At 39.1% G+C, this 22,885-nt stretch overlaps 1 protein-coding gene across 1 annotated transcript; it reads right to left on the reverse strand.

Annotated features, from left to right (window-relative positions):
* Positions 1-271: 271 nt before the first annotated feature.
* Positions 272-16,288, reverse strand: PERP (p53 apoptosis effector related to PMP22). The gene is made up of 3 exons (XM_081296379.1): positions 15,769-16,288; positions 5,860-6,000; positions 272-1,720 (listed from the first exon to the last, which is right to left on the reverse strand). Exons 1-3 carry the CDS (start codon positions 15,980-15,982, stop codon positions 1,494-1,496), a joined length of 582 nt encoding a protein of 193 aa, XP_081152505.1. The 5' UTR covers positions 15,983-16,288; the 3' UTR covers positions 272-1,493.
* Positions 16,289-22,885: the final 6,597 nt, after the last annotated feature.

Genomic DNA, 22,885 nt, shown 5'->3' on the forward strand with positions numbered 1-22,885 from the left:
TAGAAGCACTGGATAAATGTTGTCTGATGTCGGTGCATGGATTATTCATTCATTGAGGGAAAAGCTCAGAGAGTAGACTGCTAGATTCATTAATATTTCAAAAATTATACTTGAACACCTAAAAGAAGTAAGAAACCCTAAAACTGAGAAAAAGCAACTTTTCATTTTATCTAATGTTCTTACCCACTCACAGCATTTTTTAAAAAAATTCCCTTCCCCAAAATAGCTAATTAGCTACAACAACCAAAAAATAAAAAGTGCAAACTAGACAAAAGATTTGAAACCTGGTTTATTGGGAAAAACTCACAATGAAAACTGCAATTGTTTATGCTGCAACTTACAAAACAATAATTTGATATATAAAATTAGTTGGTTATCATTATGTCAGTAAAAATGGTTTAAAAAACCCCCAATAATTTAGCCAATATATACTTAGAGAAACTCACATCCTGTGTTCTCCTGTTGTATGTTTTACATCAGACATTTTAAGTCTGTTTACCAAGGAATACCAGGTTTTTAACTATATGTTGGTTTTTGTTACAGTTAAAATCTATCAGAGCTGTGTTTATATGATTACAGCCCAGTTAAACCCAAAATGAAAAATCCAAACCACTTCTTCTCCCTGGGCTATTTCAATGGCACTTTTGTGATAGCGACAGCCTCCTAAGGCTTCACAACATGACCTAATCAGATCCATCAATCAGAGTGAACTAGACCTGGTCCACCTTTCAGTCCAGTCTACATTGGTACTAAACACATAGACACAAAACAAGTATGATGTATTAATATAGCATTTTCCCACACCCCAACTCTATAAACTACTTTAAAAGAGAAATTTTCATCTCAACATTTTACTACTTAAAGAGGTCTTTATACCAAAACCTGTTTCACCCATGAAACAATACTTTCCTGTATAACACATCAAGTTAAGGCAAAGCTTAGCAAAGAAGCATTTATTCAGGACATTAATTAGAAATTCTTATAAGTGATAGCTCCTAGGAAATTATTTTGCTTCTTTGAATAGCTGAAGACTTAAAAAGTATTTTTTGTTTTGCTTTCATTTTGAAGATTTGGTCACTGATAATTTTTACCAACATCTCCCTCTATTCCTTAACCCTTTTAGAAACAGTCCATTCTATATGGGAAAAAACAAAAACTTGATCAGACCATTAAATCTTAGAAGCCATCTCCTTCTCACCTTATTAAGTTTGTGTTTATATTCGTTTACAAATGCAGCATGTTATAGACAGATATAAGGAAATACTGCATTAATAACTAGCAAAACAAGCCTTTTGTATTCTACAAAACATATAAAAGATGAATATGAAAGTACAACACTATTTAAAAATTTTTTTTCTCCCGAATTATTTTAGCACTTTTGTCTAGTTTAATCATAGGAACACAACCAAATCATAGCTTCCAAGTGGGCTGGAGAAAAGCATCCTCCTCTGGTCCATGTCAGCAGCAGGGCTTTCTTTCACTCCTTGCCCACATCAGGCAGATGTGTAGAAGTACCTGGGCTTGGCGTTGCCCAGCAGGTCATCTTCGTAGTTGGGGAGACAGCAGAAGAAGAAGGCGCAGCCAATCAGGATGATCGTGGCTGCCCACCCGAAGCCGTAGGCCCAGTTGTAGATGTAAGTGACAGCTACGTTGGCATGAAGGTTGAAGGTCTGGGTGTACTTCACAGGGTAGATTACCAGAGAGATGATCTGGAACACAGCTGAAGGAAAGAAAAGAATACCGGAGTATTAATGCATGCAGACATGAATGAATGAATGCACAGAACAGATTACTCCTTCCCACCAAGTTTCTGACTTTAAATATGTGTTAAATCCACCTAAAACATGAAGTGGATGAAGAAGTATAGTTAACTAAGAGCCAAAAACCATATTGGCTAATAAGAGACACCTTGCACCGAACAGCTTGACACATATAACAACTATATGAAATACAGACAGAACACAGTAAGAGAATCACTTTATATTGCCTATATTGTTCTCCTGTTGTAAATTTGTGTTGTACAATAGAAAGCAGAGTGGTAAAGAAGTCTTTTTTTTTTCATCTTCATGTTTCCTGTGCCAAATACAATTAATATATTCAGGGTTAGCAAAATTACAAATATCCATACATACACACACACTTGCATACACATATGATTCAGTATTGATATTAACTAATGTATCACTGGAAAATTCATTCGGTAAGTGAATGACTAAATGAAACAATGAAGCCATGGTGATAATGATCAATGTGGAGAATCACCAGAAAATCCCATAGAGAAGGTGAAGAGTAATGTAGAGACAGAGGGAACAGGGAATAGCACCCCAGGTTGGAGGAACAGAAAGAATAAAACAAAGGAATAACCAGGATGCTTTAGGGAAGGACAAGAGAGGATGTGGAAAGGAAAACCTATGTCAAAAATGGTTCTGAATGAATTGGAAATAACTTTCTTATGTTCATATATGAATACACAACCAATGTAACTCCACATCACGTTCAACTACAAGAATGGGGGTCCTAATTAGAATAAGTTATACTCCATGTATGAATAATATGTCAAATACATTCCACTGTCATGTATGTCTAAAAAGAACAAATAAGAAAAAAATACATATATTAATAAAGGATAGCTACCTTTTAGTATTAAAAAAGAAATGATTAGATTATGAGAATTGTAAACTAATTGGTAGATTAATCCACCATATGGATTGTCTGGGTGGTAACTGTACACAGGTAGGATGTGGTAATGATCTGTACTTATTCATTGTTTTTTTAATATATATATTTTTAGTTGTAGGTGGACACAATACCTTTATTTTATTTTTATGTGGTGCTGAGGCTTGAATCCACTGCCTTACACATACTAGGCAGGCATTCTACCACTGAGCCACAACCCTAGCCCCCACTTATTCATTCTTGACCTCAATATTTCACTCCACCATCCTTTCAATAAAAATTTATGTCTTCTCAAAAAAAAAAAGAGTTCTGAATGCTGTGTTGTAAAAATCACAGCATTAATTATGATTAATCATCATATTTAAAGTTGCTTAAAATGCCAATAAGTTTATAGAATCTACATTTGGAGTTACAAAGAAAATGCAAGATTTTATAAAACTATAACAGTATTTACATGCTAAGTTATGTTTTGCCTTGATGTGTTTATTTCTCTCAGGTACACTGCCAAGTCCAAGGGCAGGAACGGATTTTAGCCCATTAAGACACCGCTCTCAAGAGCAGGCACCAACTGGCTGTACCTAGGAACGCAGCAGGGAATGTCTAATCCTCACCACCAGGTTTTTCATTATCTTAATTTTCTTCTACTAGCTCCACAGATGTGCCCCAAAGTGCACAAAGTTCTCTTCTTTTTTTAGAAATGCAGTAGATGTTTCCATATCTTGATTTGCTGCTTCTATTTTTCAACTCAATTTAAATGTTTCTCTTCTTGTCTTCTTATATACTCTAAATAGCAAAGCTACTAGTTAAGCTTGTCCTTCACACACTGCAAAATATTGTATAAGACACACTACAAAAGTAATCCTTCTCTATACTGACCTCTGATTTTCCTAGTAATAAATGTTAAATGTTAAATAAATGTTAAATATTGTTTTCTGGTAATCAATGTTAGCTATTGATTGGTTCATTATACATGAAGTTCTTATAATAATTTGGATGAATTTCTGCAAAATTTAAATTGTATCAGTGTTCAACTTTTCTGATTTTAACAATATTATATAAAAATTAAAAATAACTTTTGCTGTGAAATATATCTTTAAAAACAAGTAAGAATTATTCAACATTATTACCACCAAAAATGCATTAAGATGTCTTGACTTTTTATTCTTCTATATACATTTCCTTGTCAAACCTTAAAGGAAGGGGTAAATATTAAATTATAAAATGAGAACACAGGTTAAGCAGGACCTTTCAGCTATAAACCTGTTGAGCACTAGAACTAATTTTCTATACGTGCTACCTTGTTAGCTTGGACAGCCACTACTTGACCTTACTGTTTTAAAGCTAAGACAGAGCAATGGTTGAAGGAGTTTTCCCAGGATATTTTTTATCATGGTAAAATATACATAGCATAATATTTATCATTTTTTACTGTTCATAAGTGTTTAATTCAGTGGCATTGAGTACACTCGCAGGGTGAATAACCATCACCACTATTTATATCCAAAACTCTTTCACTATCCTCACATGCACTCCATATCCAATAAAAAAAATAGCTCCCAGTTCCCCTACTCACAGCCCCTGGAAACATCTATTTCCTGTCTCTATGAATTTGCCTTTTCTAGGTACTTCATGTAAATGGAGTAATATCTTATCCTTCTATGTCTGGCTTATTTCACATGGCATAACGTTTTCAGGGTACATCATGTTGTAACATGATCAAAATTTCATTCCTTTTTATGGCCAAAGAATACTCAATTGTATCTATGTATCATATTTTGTGTGGCCATTCATATGTTGATGAATACTTTGCTTCACCTTTTGGTTATTGGGAATAATGCTATGCCCGTGGTTACAAATGTGTGTCCAAGTTTCTGTTTTTAATTCTTTTGGATGCATACCTAGCAGTCACATAGAATTCTCTAGGAGTCTTCAACTAAGATTAATATCCTAGCATATTGTTCCTAATGGCAACTTCAGCAGGTACCCATCTAGCCTTCTAAGGCATGGGAAAGGAAAGAATTACAAATCAAATATGTTCCTGTGATGAGCTCTCATAAATTTGAACTATGAAAAGCCAAACAGAAGCGCAGGTTTCAGCAAGGTTTTTCATATCTTTTGTAATTCCAAGTTACTTCTGATTTTTAAAATATTTTGCAAAAAGCAAACTTTGAAACATGAAAAGCACAGAGTAAGCTTTTGTTTTTCAAACAAGAGAAATTTGTCCAATGGAAAGGCTGGGCCAGGACTGTGCTGGTCATTCTCTGATGCTGCTCCTTCCTCTCAGCCAAGTCTTCTCACTCCTCATTTGTGTGGCCCTACGCTCTGCAAACTCAACTGATCTCAGCACAGGGAACCCAGCATACAGTGGTCTCCCTCCTGGCTCATGTTCAATCTTAGAGACAAGGCTATCAACCAGCTTCCAAGACTATCTGCTAACGTTATATCTGTCCCAAGGTCTGCAGTCTGCTTTGGTCCTGTGAGCCTTGGTTGGTATCTGTAGCCTGTGGCCTGGCTTTGCTCTTTTTAGCACCTTCTTTTTTCTCCTCCTCAGAAAATCCAGTTTTGCATCTGAATCCAGCTCTGTAGCTGAGGTCTTGTCCCTTTGTCAGGTGCCTGACAAAAATTTCAAATAGTTCTTGCTCCTAAATTCCTATATTATTATTATATGACATTCTATTCCACTATTAAAGGTCCACTCTGAGCCCTACCCACCTGCAGAACTGGATTTCTTCACATTACCTATGTCTGAATCTCCCCTGGCACAAGCTCTATGCTGTGGTCCCTCCCCACCTCAATGCAGAAAACCCTTTCATGACCCACCATATCACAAAGTCACAAAATTCTTTCAATAAGTGAAGTGATACAGGGACACTCAGGTCTCCTCAGCACAGGGCTCACAGGAGGCCAGGACTACGAACTACTCTAAAGATCACTATACTTCCAGAGGAATATAGCTCTGGTCCCTTAGGTAGGTAGGTACCAGTGGATGGAGCCACTTAGGAGAGAGAGGGGCACCCACAGAATAACTTGGTCACTTGAATGGGAAGCATAATATACTGTCTAAGGCACAAGAGGAAAGGAATCCTCTGTTGGTGAGCTATTTCCAAGAATAGATCAGAAACCATAATTATATATGATGTCCATTGTAGATATAAAGGAAAAATTGCTGCCACCCAGTCTTACCAGCCAGAGCAAGGAGGCCTCCAATCACTCTCAGGAAGACAAGCATTTGAGGTCCACAGAGCGCAAAGAAGGAGAGGATGAAACAGATGACCAGGATGATAAAGCCGCAGAAGAGCATGGCAGCCGCCGCTCTTCCCCATGCTGCAAGAAAAGGGAAACAGATTAATCAGGCAGACATGTCAAATTTAAAAACTGCTTATCAGATAACAGTAGGGGGCTAGGGTTGTAGGTCAGTGGTAGAGCACTTGCTTCTTATGTGAGGCACTGGGTTCAATCCTCAGCACCACGTGAAAATAAAGTTATTGTGTCCACCTAAAATAAAAAAAAAAATTTTATCAATAGGGTTTTATTTTTTCTTTCTACTAGCAAAATTTGTGTGGAGGGACAGTTTTCTTTTGACAATACTTAAGTACCTTCACATTTCAAGGGAAGATGAGGCAATTAAAATATACAGACTATTCATCTATTGAGACTCGGGAAATGTTTACTCCCCTCAGTTTGGGGATAAATGTTTACATCTCTGAAATGGAAGTTCCGCTTCTTTAAACTGTTTCTTATTAAATAAATTTGCCATATAAATAGATATATTTAAAAGGTTTTACCAAGCTCTAACACAACATGATCATACTAAACATTCGTAGTATTAGAGAATTTAAATTACAAATTTTGTAGGAAATGTTTCAAAAACCTTTAAGAGCTTTTGTTTTCTATTAATGTTTGGTTTCATACAAAAATAACAACTGAAAATATATCTTTATAACTAGGCAGAGATGCTAAATAAAACAATGAAAAAAAACAGCCATGATTCTACAACAAGTTTGGTAGCAAACCGACTTGCTAAATTTCTGCCTAAATTTTTCCTTTCTTAAGTATTCAGAATTTATTGCACAATAGTTCTTAATTATTGATCTTAGCCCTAGAAAGAGAATCAGGATGAGTTCTAGGTTTGAGGAACCTACATGGGCCCCTTATGTAGAAAACCCATCCATGATACACATACAGACAACTCCAGTCTACAATTCCAGTCACTCCACCAGCACTGATTTCTAAACACTCTTTGCATACAACCTTGGATCTAGAGCTTGAAAACTAGCATTTAGGACACACTGACTAGCTCACTGAGTCCTCACAACTTCTTAGGCTCACAAGAGTTTCAGTTCTAGTTTAGAAACAAGGATTTACTTGGGCTTTAAGAGTTCAGATAACCAGCACACAGTCACATGGCTAGTAAATGGTTTAGATAGATTTCCAACCTGTCTGAATCCAAAATATGAAGTTTTTAGATACAATTTAGATGCCATAAAATGCACTCTTTTAAAGGGTACAACTTCATAGTTTTCACTATATTCGCAGGGTTGTGCAAGCTTCATCACTATAATTGCAGAAAATCTTTATCACCCCAAAAAGAAACCTGTGAGCCATCACTTCCCAGCCCCCCATTCCCCAGCCTCTGGCAATCACTAATCTAATGTACTTATTCTGGACATTTCCCAAGATCATATGCCCTGTAGTCTTGTGTGATTGGCTTTTTTTCTCTGAGCCTGGTAGTTTTTTCAAGGGTTCATCCATCCACATTACACCATGAATCAATATTTTCTTCCTTTTGGTGGTTGAATAATACTCTATCTTATGGATATTTTGTTTACCCATTCATCTTTTATTGGAAGAACACGTTCTTAACCTATTACTCATTATTGCATTTGAAAAGGAAACTCATTTGCCCTTTGCCCAGGTTTTACTTCTATTCTCTAACACACCACACAGCAGACAACATTCTCCCTCAATTCTAGGTCATTTGGGTGCTCCAAGTCAAACAAAGACATGAGCCAGCAGGAAAGACAGGGGTTTTGGAGGCAGCTAGACTTCATTTACACCCTGCATCTGCCACCTGTTAGCTTCATGCTAGTCTCCTCACTCTTCTCACTGTTGCCTGCATGACTTTACCTCCCTCAAGCCTTAACTCAGATGTCACTCAGCTAAAAATGCTTATTGCAAGGTTCATGTAAGGATGAGTGCTGCTGTGTGCAAATCACCAGCTCCCCAGAGGTCACTGCTCACAAAGACCCTCCTCTGTTTCTATGGCTTTTCTCCAGGACTCAAGTTTTTATTTTATTCTATATTTGCACAGTTCTGCACCATCCCATAGACTGTTCCTCAGCCATCTAGTCCACTTTCCTATCTTCACCTATTACAACTTTCATTATTTAACACGAAACAAATCAGGGCTAAATTCCTCCACTACATTCTCCAGTTTCCACACTCCTTCCAGGGCTTCCTCTAGAGACAAGAATGACTGAGATATAACAGATTATTAGGAAAAATAAACATTCTTATATGTCCCCAGAAATACTGTTTTCCCACAAATTCCACCTTAATAGCACCACTCTGGAGGGGCTGAGATGATGGATGATTAGACCCACTTTTATATTTATGGTTTTTATTACTTCCTTCAAAATCCTTTTGCTCATCCTGTCGGATCAGTGAGAGATTTGGGGGATAAGATCAACATAGGAAAGTCCAATTGATTTTATAATAGAAGTGAATAAAATCAAAATGTGAATTTTTTCCTCACTTTTGCTTTGTCCTTCAAGTATGGAAACTTTTAAGAGAGAAGGGACCATGTTTTAGAAGGAGCATTAATTAACTAGACTGCCTCAGAGTGTAGCCCATAGACCATACTGTCGTTTTAATCAGTGGTGTTCAATAAACATGGAGATTCCAGCACCTCCCTCCAGACTTAACTGAATCAGAGATGGAATCGCATTTTGGTAGTACCATGTTTCTTATATCCATACTAGAGTTAGAGAACAACTAAGATTCATACTTAAACTCTCCATAGAATAGATATAGCACTACCAAAAAGGAGCCCAGAAATTTCAGTATGTACCCCTCTGTCAATTATAGTCTCATTTCTATAGATTTTTGAGTGTGTGGTTATTGCTAGCCATTGAGTTAATTAAATCCAATTGTGCCTAGGGTGGTGGCAAGTGCCTGTAATCCCAGCTGCTAAGGAGGCTGAGGCAGGAGGATCACGAAAAGCCAGACTCAGCAAAAGAGAGGTGTTAAGCAACTCCATGAAATCCTGTCTCTAAATAAAATACAAAATAGGGCTGGAGATGTGGCTCAGTGGCTGAGTGCCCCTAAATTCAATCCCCGGTACCACCCGAACCAAAAAAACAAATCCGATCATTAAATTCAAATGAGCAAAGATTTACTTTTCCCTGTATGAGTTCATAAATTTGATACTCTGCAATTCCATGTGCATGTGGAAGACTGCAGACATAATGAAATTCGCTGCGAGGGAGAGGAGAGCTTTCAATAATACAGGAAAAAACATCCTCATGAGGAACCCATTTCAATAACCAACTTTTCTACTCACAGATCCATGTTTTAAAAGTCTGGCTAAATAAGTTATGTGTAATATTACTATAAAATAAATAATGATTCTACCTGTTTATTTGAGGAAAATTAACACAGATTATTGCTATTGCTGCTTCCTCCCACATTTTAACTGAAGTATAATTTATGCTTAGTTTCAGGTACTTGAAAGGAATTAAATAAAAGAAACAGTAAGCTAATTCACCCAGCCTTATGCCAACAAGTGGACATCCATACAAATTGGGCCATTTTGAGAAACTGTTCCTATTAATTCAGTTAATGTCTTGATTATTTAAAGTGCTGAGTCTAAAGAAAATCGAAATGGAAATAAAGCAATATTTTGTCTTGGGAAAGGCCACCTTGGTTGTAGAACGTGTAAAACCTGCTCCTTACAGCATGGAAACACCCACATTGAATCATTTAACTATCATTTAGACAGAAATCTTGGCACGGTTTTAAAGGTCCTCACTGAGGAATGACAGACCGCTCCACATAGGGCAAGCGGCTTCCCACGTCCGTGACTTGATGTAAAATGATCAGAGGGACCATACCAGGTCTGAGCAGGCTGCTTGAGGCCCAGTGTTCTGAGAAGGGAATCATCAGTCCTACAGGCTTAGAGCAGGGCTGTTCTCCACAATATAATTTTGTAAAAAGTTAAGTGTATTTATCCTAAGTTAATTTTGACTCAGCTGTCCAGGCTAAGCCCAATATCTATAAATTTAGCCAGCCCTTTTGGAACTATTCATATTTCTTATATGATCTAAATTACACCACATTACCAACCCTAATGGAAAACATCAATTTTTAAAATTGGTCCTAAATCTAAACTTCTTTTATGATTTAACAGATGGCCTATAGTTCCTCATATGCAGTCTTCATCTTATCTTTTCGAAACACAAGTCTTTCCTTCATTACTATTTCATTACTCCAGATTTTAAGGCCTTTATTAATTGCACGCATGTGGTACCAGGGAAGGTTCTCACTGTCAGTTGTTAGCCCCCGAATTAAGACAACAAAAGCCAGCGGCACTCCAGAGAAATAGATGTTATGTTTCTGCGTAGGAATTTTTGTTTGTTTTGTTTCCACAGGGGAACACCAATTTGGTTTATATATGTACTCTATGTCCTAAGTTGATTTAGTAAGTACCACTTGGAGAAGATTATGTTGTCAAAGAAACCAGCATAATAAATCCACTTTCAAATAAAATGGATGAACAACAGCTTATCATCAAACCTGCCAAAATTCAACATTAAATCAAGAACATGAAAACTATTCAATGGCCACTAATGAAACTGGAGTTTTCCTGGGAAATATTTCTAAGGTTTTTCTGTTGTTTGTATGAGAAAGCATCCTATATTTTTCTCCAGAAATTATACAGGAGAACACATGTTACAGGGCAGAGATGGGTAGGAAAAGACCAGCAAGGACAAGAAAAAGGTAAAACTAAACAAAAACCTTGAGGGTCAAACTAGAAATGATAAACTACAGTTTGGCAGGGGTGGGGGAGACGCTTATCTTAAAACAAGGAGAACATTGCTAATATTTTTAATGTTGCTGGTGATATTTTGGAGACCATGTACTACTATTTTCCCCCAAGTGAGTGCTTCTTTCATGGATCTGCTGAATTCTTCAGGTGTTTTACATGGACACCAAATAGACTGAAACCATCAGCGCCCTTCTCCTTGCTCCAGGTCACCAATGTCACCCAACTAGGGTTTCTTCCCTTTCCAGAATGAAGGATTCGTCTATTAGTAATAGCAAAGGCCCCACCGAGGGGACCTGAGCTGAGTTTTTGTCAGATATCTTCATATTGTTTCTATGAGGTTCTTTATGCCACATTCAGGCAGAATTGAAATCATAGTTAAAAAAGTAAAAGGTCCTACCTATCCATAAATAAGCATGAGTAGGTACTATACTCTAAAACACTCTTTTGCATAGTCAATGAGGAGGTCATCTGTATTGACTTGACCAGTGCTTCCGAAACTCAAAAGGAGAAGTTGTTAATGCAGATTCTGATTCAGTAAGTGGATGTGGCACTAAACCTCCCTGATCCTGCTGATGTTACTGGTATGTAACACCTGGAGTGGTAAAAATTCAGAGGACAACAGAGTGGACTTGCAAAAACAAAACAAATCTACTTAGGAAGATGCCGCCTTCCTGCAAGGAATAGTTCAGCAGAGAACTGCAGGGAGAACCACAGGGGCCAGCATTCCACAGCTGGTGTGAGATTCTTCACATGCTCCACATTTTCTCCTGAAACTGGGCCAGGCGGTGACTACTTACCACTGTGCTCTTACAGAGCTACCCTACTCCACCACGTTATGGTCGTCTTTCATCTAATCAGTGAACGAGCAAGCCCTCCTACACAGGAAGAAGCGGAATATGAGAATTTTTACTTTGAAGACAGGAGAATTAGCAATGAATTGGGGACCCTTAAATATTTAAAATCTGTCCGAAGGAAGAAAGAAACTGGAAAGCAGAAATCCAGGGAAGCACATTCCAGCTCAGTCGGTGTGAGATGGGGTGTTTGTAAACAAATAGCATCAGTCAGGGAACAGAATGAAGTTGCCGAATAAAAGGAACCTGCTCATCAGCCGAAGTTAACGAGCATGGGGCTTTGTCCAGCGCTTGAACTGGATGCACTTTAATTCTAACAGTCCAGGAGTCTGTGACTTGACATGGCAGAGACAAGTTAGGTCACAGGAAAGGGACTGAGGATCCCTGGGGTAGCAACTGCTAAGAGCAGCAATACACTAGACCAGTCTATAAGACTGGTTAGACTTTAAGACTCCCCAAATCAGTATATATTTAAACTACAGAGTGGCCAACTTTTTAATCTATTGTGTAAGGATGTGAACACACACACATGTGAAGAAATACAGAGTCATCTGCCCACTAATGTCTAATGCCATAAAATAAGAATGTGAATAAAGAATAAAGAGCGTGTCTCTTACCCCGACATGCCCAAAGGCCACAGAGTATAATCTCAAAATGAAATCCTGTAAGTTGAATTTGGCCTGATGTAAACTATTGAGTTCATAATTATTATTCTCATTTTCTACACTTTTGAGAACCATAGGACTTAATGATCTAAAATTGTTTCATATAAATTCTGGTTCTTTGAGTTTTCCAAGAGGGATTTCTTGTGAAAAACACTGGATGTATCTGGTTGTATTCAAAGGGTATCTTTGGGGAAAACGAGGCTCTGGCCAGGCACAGTGGCATATGCCTGACCTCCCAGAGACTTGGGAGGCTGAGGCAGAAGGATTGCAAGTTCAAAGCCAGCCTTAGCAACTTAGCAAGATCCTGTCTCAAAACAAAAAGTAAAAAAGACCAGGGATGTGGCTCAGTGGACAAGCGCCCCTGGGTTCACTCCCCAGTACCAAAAATTAATTAATTGATTAATTTAAAATGAGGCTCTGCATTTCTGAGTTCAGACTCCAGGTAACAACTCTCCACTTTCTCTTCTATTCCTCTGTTCCATAACTCACACCCATTATTCTCCAAACTGACAAGCTAGAGCCTGCCCCGATTTGAAATCTCTATAGCCAAAGCTTAGACTATATTCCTGATTAATTTGTCCTTAAAACTAGAAAGGTGCTGGCAGCTCAGGAATACTAAGCTGTGTAATGCACATTCAAGCTGAATCTCACATTTTATTTTTAGGTGACTTTGGATGACCATTTCAGTCGTAAACCTCGATTTTCTTTTCCCTCTTGACATATACAAATCAAAAAATTCAAACAAATATCTGTTAAGCTAGGCTTTAGTTTAGCTATTACCATAATGTAAAAGATAATATTCTGAATATGATTTGACTCATTTACAAGGAAAAATGAGATAACTTGCTCATCTGAAAAAAATTTTTTTTTAAATCACCAACAAGGAAGAATAGTGTTCTGTTTTTCATATTTGTAGTGCTAAGGAATTATTTGCCTTTATAAAAACATTCATATTCTTTAGTATTATTGCCAATACTTGCCAGAAATAACCTGTGTCTTTACCACAAAAAGAACATATTTACACCTAATGAAAGCACTGGTCAAACACAGTAATGAAAAGGTCTACTTTCTTAACAGTTACAATGGTAATCGGGATACTTACTTCCTACTACACATCAAGTTTTTAAAAAATGATCATACTCAGTTCTCTATACTGAGGTATCACTTTGGTCAAAGCCACCCATGGTGATCTGTTTTGCACAACCTGCTGCATGTTTGTACCTATGTGGGAGTGTGTGTAACTGCAAACTGCATTTGAGATAAGTGTGATCTCAGCTAAACATTGTTTTCAGCAGGCCTTAAAGAGCTATGTGAAAATCTACAGAGTTCATAGATGCCTAGATAATCACCCTATAATACAGAAGTCTCAATTTCTACACTTGTGGGATGAAATTAGCCAAACAGTCCATGCAGGAGATGGATGGAAGAACAAGCACTTAAGCTCATCTTTGTCTACAGTGGTGGGAGGTGGACCCCTCTGCTGGCTTCATATCTAGCTGTCTTCTTCCCATGGCCAACAGCCATTCCTGGATTTGTGGCGTGATTCTAGGGCCTGAGCCACAGCCATTACTGACACTTCACTATCTTTGCAAAGGTGACAGAAGTAACTCAATTGAGATGTCAAAGCCACTATTGATTTATGAAAACAAGGTGTGCTGCATCAGAAAGGTAGTGACAGACTTTTCAAGATTCACTTGGAAAACTGAGCTTTTCCAAAGGGCAATTTCTGTAACAAATTCAAAGGAACCATGCACTTGATCTCTTGATCTGGTGTGTTTTTTACAATGAAAAAGATAATGCTTCTGACTTCTCTATCTAAAGGAAATAAAATCCACCAAACTAGAAACAAAACCTGCTTATTCCCTTCAATACACTGACTACCATATCAGCTTAAGGCTGAAACAGCCGCACCCTAAAAGGTGAGCTCACCCAGCCGAACAAGAAACATTAAAGTGGCATTGTGCCTGTTTCAAAAGAGGGTTGCAGTCACAGCCAGGGCCCAGCAGGCCAAATCATGTCCCAACAAGAGTGGGACATGGCTCTACCAGCTTACCTCATATGTGGAGGATTACTGGGTGTTCTTTGGGTCTGCATAGGAGCCTTTGGTCTCAGAACTACCCAGATCTGGTTTTTTTTGTTGTTGTTGTTTGTTTGTTTGTTTGTTTAAAAAAAAAAAAAAAACCCTGAGCAGATCTCCTACAGGAGACTGAGTTTGAACGCATTTTACCTAGAAGATAATTATATTATTTCAAAGTAATTAATTCCCTCTAAAGCCCTAAAATACTTGTGACAATACAAACCTTAGCAGGCAAAGTGTTTGTGTTTGTGTATTTTCAGAGGGGGGTGGGGAAGCTTTAAGAAAAGCAGGAATTCCCTGCAGTCTCTTCATTTATTACCTGCCTAGTGGGAACCCTGCCTCCTTTTCAGGAAAGTCCACCGTGGGAACTTCCAAATGATTCCCTAAGAGTGAGGCTAGGCCTAGCCACTGATAACAGGGCCCAGAACCACCAATGAACAGGATTTGTTTGGAAACTGTAGGCTCCTTCAGGAAAAGAGTCAAGTCAGTGGTGAAAAAAAAGCAAGGCTGCTTTCTTCCTCTTTAAAACTATATCACTTAGATGGTGAGGTCTCATTTGGCACCAGGCTTTCTATGATGTCCACAGGACCCCACTCTCTACACAATGCCAATCACAATAGACTCCGGCTATTATTCATATCTACCCTGGGGGGCAGAGATTCCCCTGAAAAAGAAGATGCCTTTTCTTAAAAGAACTATTGTCCATTAACCATAGTACTTGACTGAGGCTTCCTCCAGCCTGGGAAAATAGAACACTCCATCTGCAAGGAATTAAATGTGCCAACTCTGCTTCCCTACACTTCGCTGATGTATATGATGAGTTTGCTATTTGGATATCAAATCAGATTAAAATAAGTATTCTAAACAGCCATGCCAATGCTTAAGCCAAAAGGGCACTCCCTAGAGCAAGAGCAAACAAGAACTAGCCCAACAGGTAAAACACTTTACCTGAAACCGTAACTGCTAAAATTGCCAGAAAGGGCTTTCTTCGAAGAAAAAAAGTTTCTTTCCCTTCAATCCAATTAAAGGAATTCACCTATTTAGGGAAGGCACGCTATTTTAATACTTATATTTTAACCACAAGAACCAGAAGAGGAAGGAGAGTGGAAAGAAATTTCGGTAGGTCTCCAAGAAAGCACACTTTTTTCTTTATATTTACTCATCTAAACCTCCACAACAGCTGGAATCTTCTTATGCAGGTAATTGACCAATCCTACAGGGGAAAAGCATAGTTTGAACTAGGGCCATTTTCTTTTGGTTTTGAACCTGACTTTGGTCATCCAGAACAGCAGCTTCTTTTAGCTCAGGTCGGATACAAGAACCTCGGTTTAGTTTAGTTTTGTTTTGTTGTAAGCAGCCACCGCCTGGAACCCCGTTAGGGCTCCCGACGCTCTGTGTCTGCCCCCAAGCCGCAGCCCCGAGGACTTCCTGGAGGCGGCGGTGGGCACTCACCGTAGTCCATGAGGCTCTGGCAGCCATCGTCGTAGGACCCGCTGCCGCCGCCCTCACTGAAGCATCTCCACCACAGCGAGGACGTCTGGATGTGGTCGCTCGACTGCAGCCAGCCGCGGCCGGCCAGCGCGATGATGTCGAAAGCGATGGCGCTGAGCAGGAGCAGGGGCAGGATCCACCTGCAGCGCTCGCAGGCCAGGCCGCAGCGCAGCATATCGACGATCGCGGCGCGGAGCAGAGGAGCGCGCGGAGCACGGGCGTCGGGGAGAGTGACCCGCAAGCGCTGGCTCCACGACAAAAGGGAAGAGGCCGCGGGGAGGCGGCTCCCGGGAGGACGCCGCTCGGGGCTGGCCGCGGGGGCGCGGCGCGCGAGCCCCACCTAGATTCCGGTGACTCAGAGCGCGCCGCCCCGACCTGCCCGGCCGGCCCGGGGCGCGCGCGGCAAGGGCGGGGCCGCGGGTCAACCCGACCGGCTCGGGTTACACCCGGCGGGACCTCAACCCGCGGGGTGGACGCTGGGGGCCGCCCCTCTCCAGCACGGTGGTTCCTAACACTTGGACCGTCTGCGCGCACGGGCTGCGCACTTTGGCTCTGTCGTCCGACACTAGTGTGACTGTCAACAGGGCGATACTTGGGCTTGAAGCAGTTTGAGTTGGGTGTTCCAGCTGTCCCTGTGGGTCAACGCTGTCCCCGCCCCTATAGGAGTCAGGACCTGCGCACCCCAACCCAGGACCCCGTGCCTGACCGCGCAGGCAGAGGTGGCCACTTCCTCCCGGGCTCCACCTTTGCACCTTGGACCGTTGCTCCCTTCAGACTGATCTGTTTACAGGACTTTTCCCGCTGGGTCGGGAAAGGCCAGTCTGCAGAGGCCATGTTTTCAGGGTGGCCTGGTGTCTCGCACCCAGTCTGGGTCAACAGGGGAGCTCAGGGACTTTCACGAATGAACACAGTTTAGCAGATACTGGCTTCAGTCTTGGAAGCGCGGCGTCTGGTTTCCCTTAGATAACTTAATGTCATTTCTGCTGCAGTCCAATCTCTTACACAAACCTATAGCTACTGAAACCCCACTTTTGTCTAAAAAAAAAAAAAAAAAAACCCATGTCAGCATGTGGCCAGCATCAAAAATCCCACCACTCAGCGTCCGGAGCCAGCTTCCGCTACAGCCCTTTTTCCTCAGGTGTGGCAGAGAGGGTGGGGCTGCAACTTGGAGCCAGGATTAGGAGAAACTAGTTCTGAGAGTGTGGCGCCATGGTGGCCTTGGGCAAGTGACTAAAACACCCAGTGAGGGGCACATTTTACCCCTTACCTCAAAGAGTTCTTCTGAATCCCTTGTTTGTATTAACTTAATATAAAATAAATGAGAAGTACTTAATGTCTCAAACTTAGCCCTCTGTACTTCAGTTTGGTACTCTTAATAGGAACCAAATACTATTGTTTTAGACAGTTCTATGGCAATTTTTGAGGGTGAATAAAATCAATGTACAGAGAAAATCAGTGTCTGAAACCACATGAAATTCTCCCCCTAGGCATTTTACATAAGCCAAGTTTTATTTATACAAATCAAATTCATATATTTTCATTAGGAGCAATTATTTTTCCTTTTTTTTAAACACTGAGTAGTTTCTCTTTTATTTTTTAAATACTTCAACTTGAGGCAGTGTAGTATAAATTGATGTTAATTTTCATCTATGCTTTGGAAGCAGTCTGTTGCCCTAAGAAGGAATTTGATGACCATGCCTCAGAGGCCACAGATACATTTCAGTCAATGAGAGTCGAAATTAGACTATCATTGATAAAAATTTGTGTTTTCACTTTCAAAGAATAGCACAAGAGGTATTCCACAAAAAGTTACCTGCATGCATTATAGATTTTGTGAAGAAAATTGTGACATTTATGTTCTGAAGATTTTAAAAGTAACAAAAATAAGTTTAATTAGCTATGTGCAATATATTTGGGTTTTTTTTTGGGGGGGGGCAGGTACTGGAGGTTGAACTCAGGGACACTCTTCCACTGAGCCACATCCCCAGCCCTACTTTGTATTTTATTTAGAGACAGAGTCTCACTGAGTTGCTTAGCACCCCACTGTTGCTGAGGATGGCTTTAAATTCACAATCTGTCTCAGCCTAAGCCGCTGGGATTACAGGCATGTGCCACCCTGCCTGGCAGTAATATATATTTTAAGGAAAAATCATGTTTATATACATCAAATAGAACACTGATCATTGCAAAGTGGTTTTCCACAAAATAAGAGTTTCACTGGAGTCTTAATATTTGTGAATAATTTCAAATTAGTTGTAACTTCTCTTTCTTATTCCAATGTAGCCATTTCCAATGGATTTGAGGAAAAGAGCTAATTAATGGTGAGTTCAATGAAGGAAAACAGTTGTTCAGAATTTCTGGAAGAGACCACATTGACCCTGGCTAGGTTCCAACAATAATGCTCTTAACATGATTCTCACTGTAGAACCAGACAGTTCAAGCTTTCACATACTAGCTGTGTAGCATTGGGAAAGTTACTTAACCTCTTTGTTCCTTGATTTCCTCATCCGTAATGTGGATTGTGCTTGCTCCATAATGTTGCAATGAGCATCAAAATATCATATATATATATATATATATATATATATATATATATATATATATACACACACACACACACACACACACACACATACATACACACACATATGGGGGGTCTATGTGTGTGCGCTTTAAGTGTTTATTTGAATCTTGAGGTCTTTATAAAATTAGAACTCAAATGGAAGAATTTGGATAATTAAATTTAACTTTTCGGGTTGGGCTTTTGTTTCAGTGGTAGAGTGCTCGCCTAGCATGCACGAGGCACTTGGTCCGATCCTCAGAACCACATAAATGTAAAATAAAGATATTGTGTCCACGTAAAACTAAAAAATAAATTTAAAAATTAATTTAACTTTTCACAAATGTCAGTGGAAATGAAAGTTCAGGGTTAGATCCTCAGAGGGTGAGGGGAAGACATATGTTAATATTCAATCTGCATAATTTTATTTTATAAAATGTTTTCTATCACCACATAAAACTTCAAAACTTCCACAAGTATCATAAATTGCCAAAATACAAGGTGTAGAATATATAAATTCTGTCTCTCCTCCCTCATAAATTAACCTTGTCATATATGTATATATACATACACACACATATATATATACATACATACATATATATATGACGGCGGAATGCATTACAATTCTTATTAAACATATAGAGCACAATTTTTATATCTATGGTTGTATATAAAGTATATTCATACCAACTCATGTCTTCATACATGTACTTTAGAATAGTAATGATTATCACATTCCACTATCATTTCCAACCCCATGCTCCCTCCCTTCCCCTCCAACTCTGCTGCTTTATCTAGAGTTCGTCTATTCCTCCCATGCTCCCTCTTCCTTTCCCACTATGAATCAGCCTCCTTATATCAAAGAAAACATTCAGCATTTGGTTATTTCATGTATTTTAAAGTATAATTTTTTTATTTATTTATAAATAAATAAATATTTATTTATTTATTCAGGATAATGCCTGCACAAAACTTAAAGGTATTGATGATGGTAATGATTTTTCATGTTTCTCACTTTAACAAATTTGAAAAGGGGACCTTTCATGTTGATAATACTATGCATGAATACCAACCATAATTCACTGAGTATCTTAAGACAGTACAATCGTTTGTCCCAGCCTATTCATGATACAATGGAATATAGTGACTGATAGACAATTAACTAGTTCCCCCTGCTGGATAACACAGGGATTGCAGAGAGCTTGACAAAAATGTTAATTGAAAAAAAATTAAGGAAAGTTTTTAGGCAGAAATGTTATTGATATACATAAAAAATCTGTATATATTTAATATATACATCATGATGAGATTAGAGATAGTTACATGCCCATGAAACTGTCACCATAAAGAAAAAGATTTTATTTTTATAATTTTGGTTTTTGTGGTTATAAAGGAAGAAAATGTGGCAAACAAAAATACATAAATATTTAAGAGTGTGGGAAGTATTTCTTATTCTCTTATATATCGTAAGAGTTGGGAGATATTTCTTCAGCTTTTATTTACCTCATATACATCCATCCCATGACCAGTCCTCTCCCAGGCCATGTTGAAATGATCCCCTGAGGATGTCCTGGTTATCTCTGGCATGACCCTAGGCCTTCAACAGAGTTCTGTTGTGGCTGTTCAGCTGACTCCAGATATAAGGTCCCCTCCATTTCATATGGAGCCACTGAGTCTCTCCAGAACACGGTAAATATTCCTAGTGTCAATTAATTTGGCAAAGAAGCTGGTCATGATTTTTCATATTCTACATTAATGGTAAAGCTTGACTGCTATGGACCAATGGGAATTAGTAATAAAAATGTATGCCTGAGTTAAAACAACACCTGAAATCCAAGAAATCAAGTATGTCCTGTATAAATTAACAATGACTGGGAAACGTGGTAGATGTCAACAGCAGGACTCCTGGACCACCTCAGCCACTCCCTCCTGTTCCTTTGACCTAATAATCCTCAGATCTTAGCAAAATGTCCCTTCCTCAGAAAGCATCTCCTGAACTCTTATTTAGGTGAGGTTCCTGATACATGATCACAAGACTCTATGTGTTTTTCCTTTTCAAATATTTCTTGCAAAATTCTAAGTATATATTTCCTTTTGTTAGTAAGTTTTTGTCCACTTGCACTACATCACAGACTTAATGATGGCAAGGATGCTGTATGTGAACTCTTGCCATTGTGTCTGCAGTTCCCAGTGCTGGGCACATGACAGGATTTCAACAAACACTTGTTAATGTAGTCTAGGCTTGAAATAACTCGGGATCTCTGAGCACTCTTTCTTTTAGAAGGTCCTACTGTGAAATTGTCATGCTCATTCCATGACAGCACTGTATCCTGTGACCCTTCCCCTTGAGATCATCAGGTTGTATTTTGAGTCTTCTGACACTGAATGTTTCTTCCCTTCTCTTGGTTCTTGGCTCTTACATTTTTTTTTCTCTTTGGTTAACTTAAAATCTTCTATTATATCAACTTCTTTTTTTTTTAATCAGCTTTTGGCACTTCTCTGAACACCTTCTGGATTTTTAACATTTCTCATTAGATATGATGCTCAGAATTAAACCTGGTGCTCAGGGTCTGGTCTTCGCGGTACATTTTTTGCTTATTTTTGCTTCCAAAATGCTAAAGTTACCCTTCAAGGAAACAGCTCATTTACAAGGTGACAATCTGAAGGTTCAATGATTCAAAGAGCCAATGTAAAATAAGTAGTCAAAATATTGTCCCACAGACTCATTCCCACACGTAGGAATCTAGTTTAGATTGATTGTGTCTTTTTCTTTTAACTTCCCCTATCCACAAAAGAAGATATCCCTCTTTCTGACATGAAATGACTCAGAATAAAATACCTACTTCCTTAGACTTTACTGAAACTACTTAGGTGGTTTTGCTTTTCTTTTTGTTCAGTATGATTATGGAGTGGACTAATTTTTGTCTTCTTCTATCACAATTAGAATGACCTTGTGGGGTCCTGACATTCTGTGAAACTATGATCAGCCAAGAATCAGCATGGCCTTGCTATTGGTTGCCAGACCAACTACTAGTTGTCAAGGATTGTTGTTTTTTTTTGTTGTTGTTTGTTTGTTTGTTTGTTTTTTCAGGGAGGGGGACTGTGTTGTAATTGTTGTATTTTGTTTGTTTGTTTTTCCTTTCTCAATGGTTCTTCACCCTTCCCTTTCCTTTCTCCTTAATATGCTTATCTTCCTCTGCACCCCATTCCTACCCCTACCCAGTATTAGATTCTCTGGGGTTCTTTCCTTGGACCACTCTTCTTGTCTTTCTATATGTTTTCCTTGTTTGACTTCATCCCCTTTCACAATTTCAACCCCTGACTCTGTACCTGTGATTAACCAATATGTATCTTCAATGTGCACCATCAGTTTGCACTCCTAAACTAACACCTATTTCCTGTAAACCTCTGCAGCATCGTCATCATCTGGGTCACCCCTAAACTAACACCTATTTCCTGTAAACCTCTGTAGCATCATCATCATCTGGGTCACCAAAATTAAAACTTTTGGATCCTTCTTATCTCTGCACCTCACACTCTGCGTTCAATAATTTAAAACGTCTTACCCATTTCACTTCCCGATTATTTCTCTCTGCTCTGTCCCTGCTGCTCCTACCCCTCACTGCCACAGCTGTCTCCTACCTGAACACTCCCAGGAGAATCCTCCACAGAGGACTAAAAGGATTGGCTGAACCTGACGCCCTCCTGCACCCTTCACTGGTCTTCCATCACTGCTAGGGTTACTCCTGAGCTTCCTAAAAATGATGCACAAATTCCCCTGTAGTCTGGTCCTGTTTGCCTTTCTGGCCTATCTGTCATCTCTTCCTGTCCTATACCCGCAGGTGCTTTTTATTCCTCACATACCTGGTTCCATTCTCATCTTTATTCCTGACGTTACTTCTGGTATACATTTTTACCAGTCCCCTACTTATTCATCTAATTACTTTCTACTGATCACTAAGATCTACTTCAGGACCACAGGTCCCCCAAGAAAATTTCCTTGGATCTTGGCATCTTCTCTGTGTCCCCACCTGCCATGTAAGGTAATCATGTGCTCTCCCCCAGGCACAGTGCCAGCACAAGTTCTCATTGTGTGATTTTGTAATGATCTCTCTTATGTCCCCACCAAACTGTGATATCCTTGAAGAAAATGACCATGTCTTATTCACTTATTCAATTCAATTAATTCTTTCATGGGTATATGGATGAATGCATGCATGCATGAATGAATGAATGGCTTTATCCATGGCTACTTGTCATATTCAGCCTCTCTGAAATTCACTGTATTCATCTATTTGTTGAGATGGTTGCAAAATGAACTGTAAAGACATTTATAGCTCTAAAATGCCACAGGATAAAAAATCTTTCTTTTAGAAATCAAAATTTTAAACATTTTTTATTTAAAACAGTAGATGGCAGTAGAATAACATTTTTCAGCATAATATTGGCAAGCCTGAAGTTACACAATGTGATTTTAAACATGCCTCTATGCGATAGTTAATAATGTAGTAGTAT

Source organism: Spermophilus citellus (genome assembly GCF_964194105.1).
Source record: "Spermophilus citellus genome assembly, chromosome: 5".
Taxonomy (NCBI): Eukaryota; Metazoa; Chordata; class Mammalia; order Rodentia; family Sciuridae; genus Spermophilus; species Spermophilus citellus.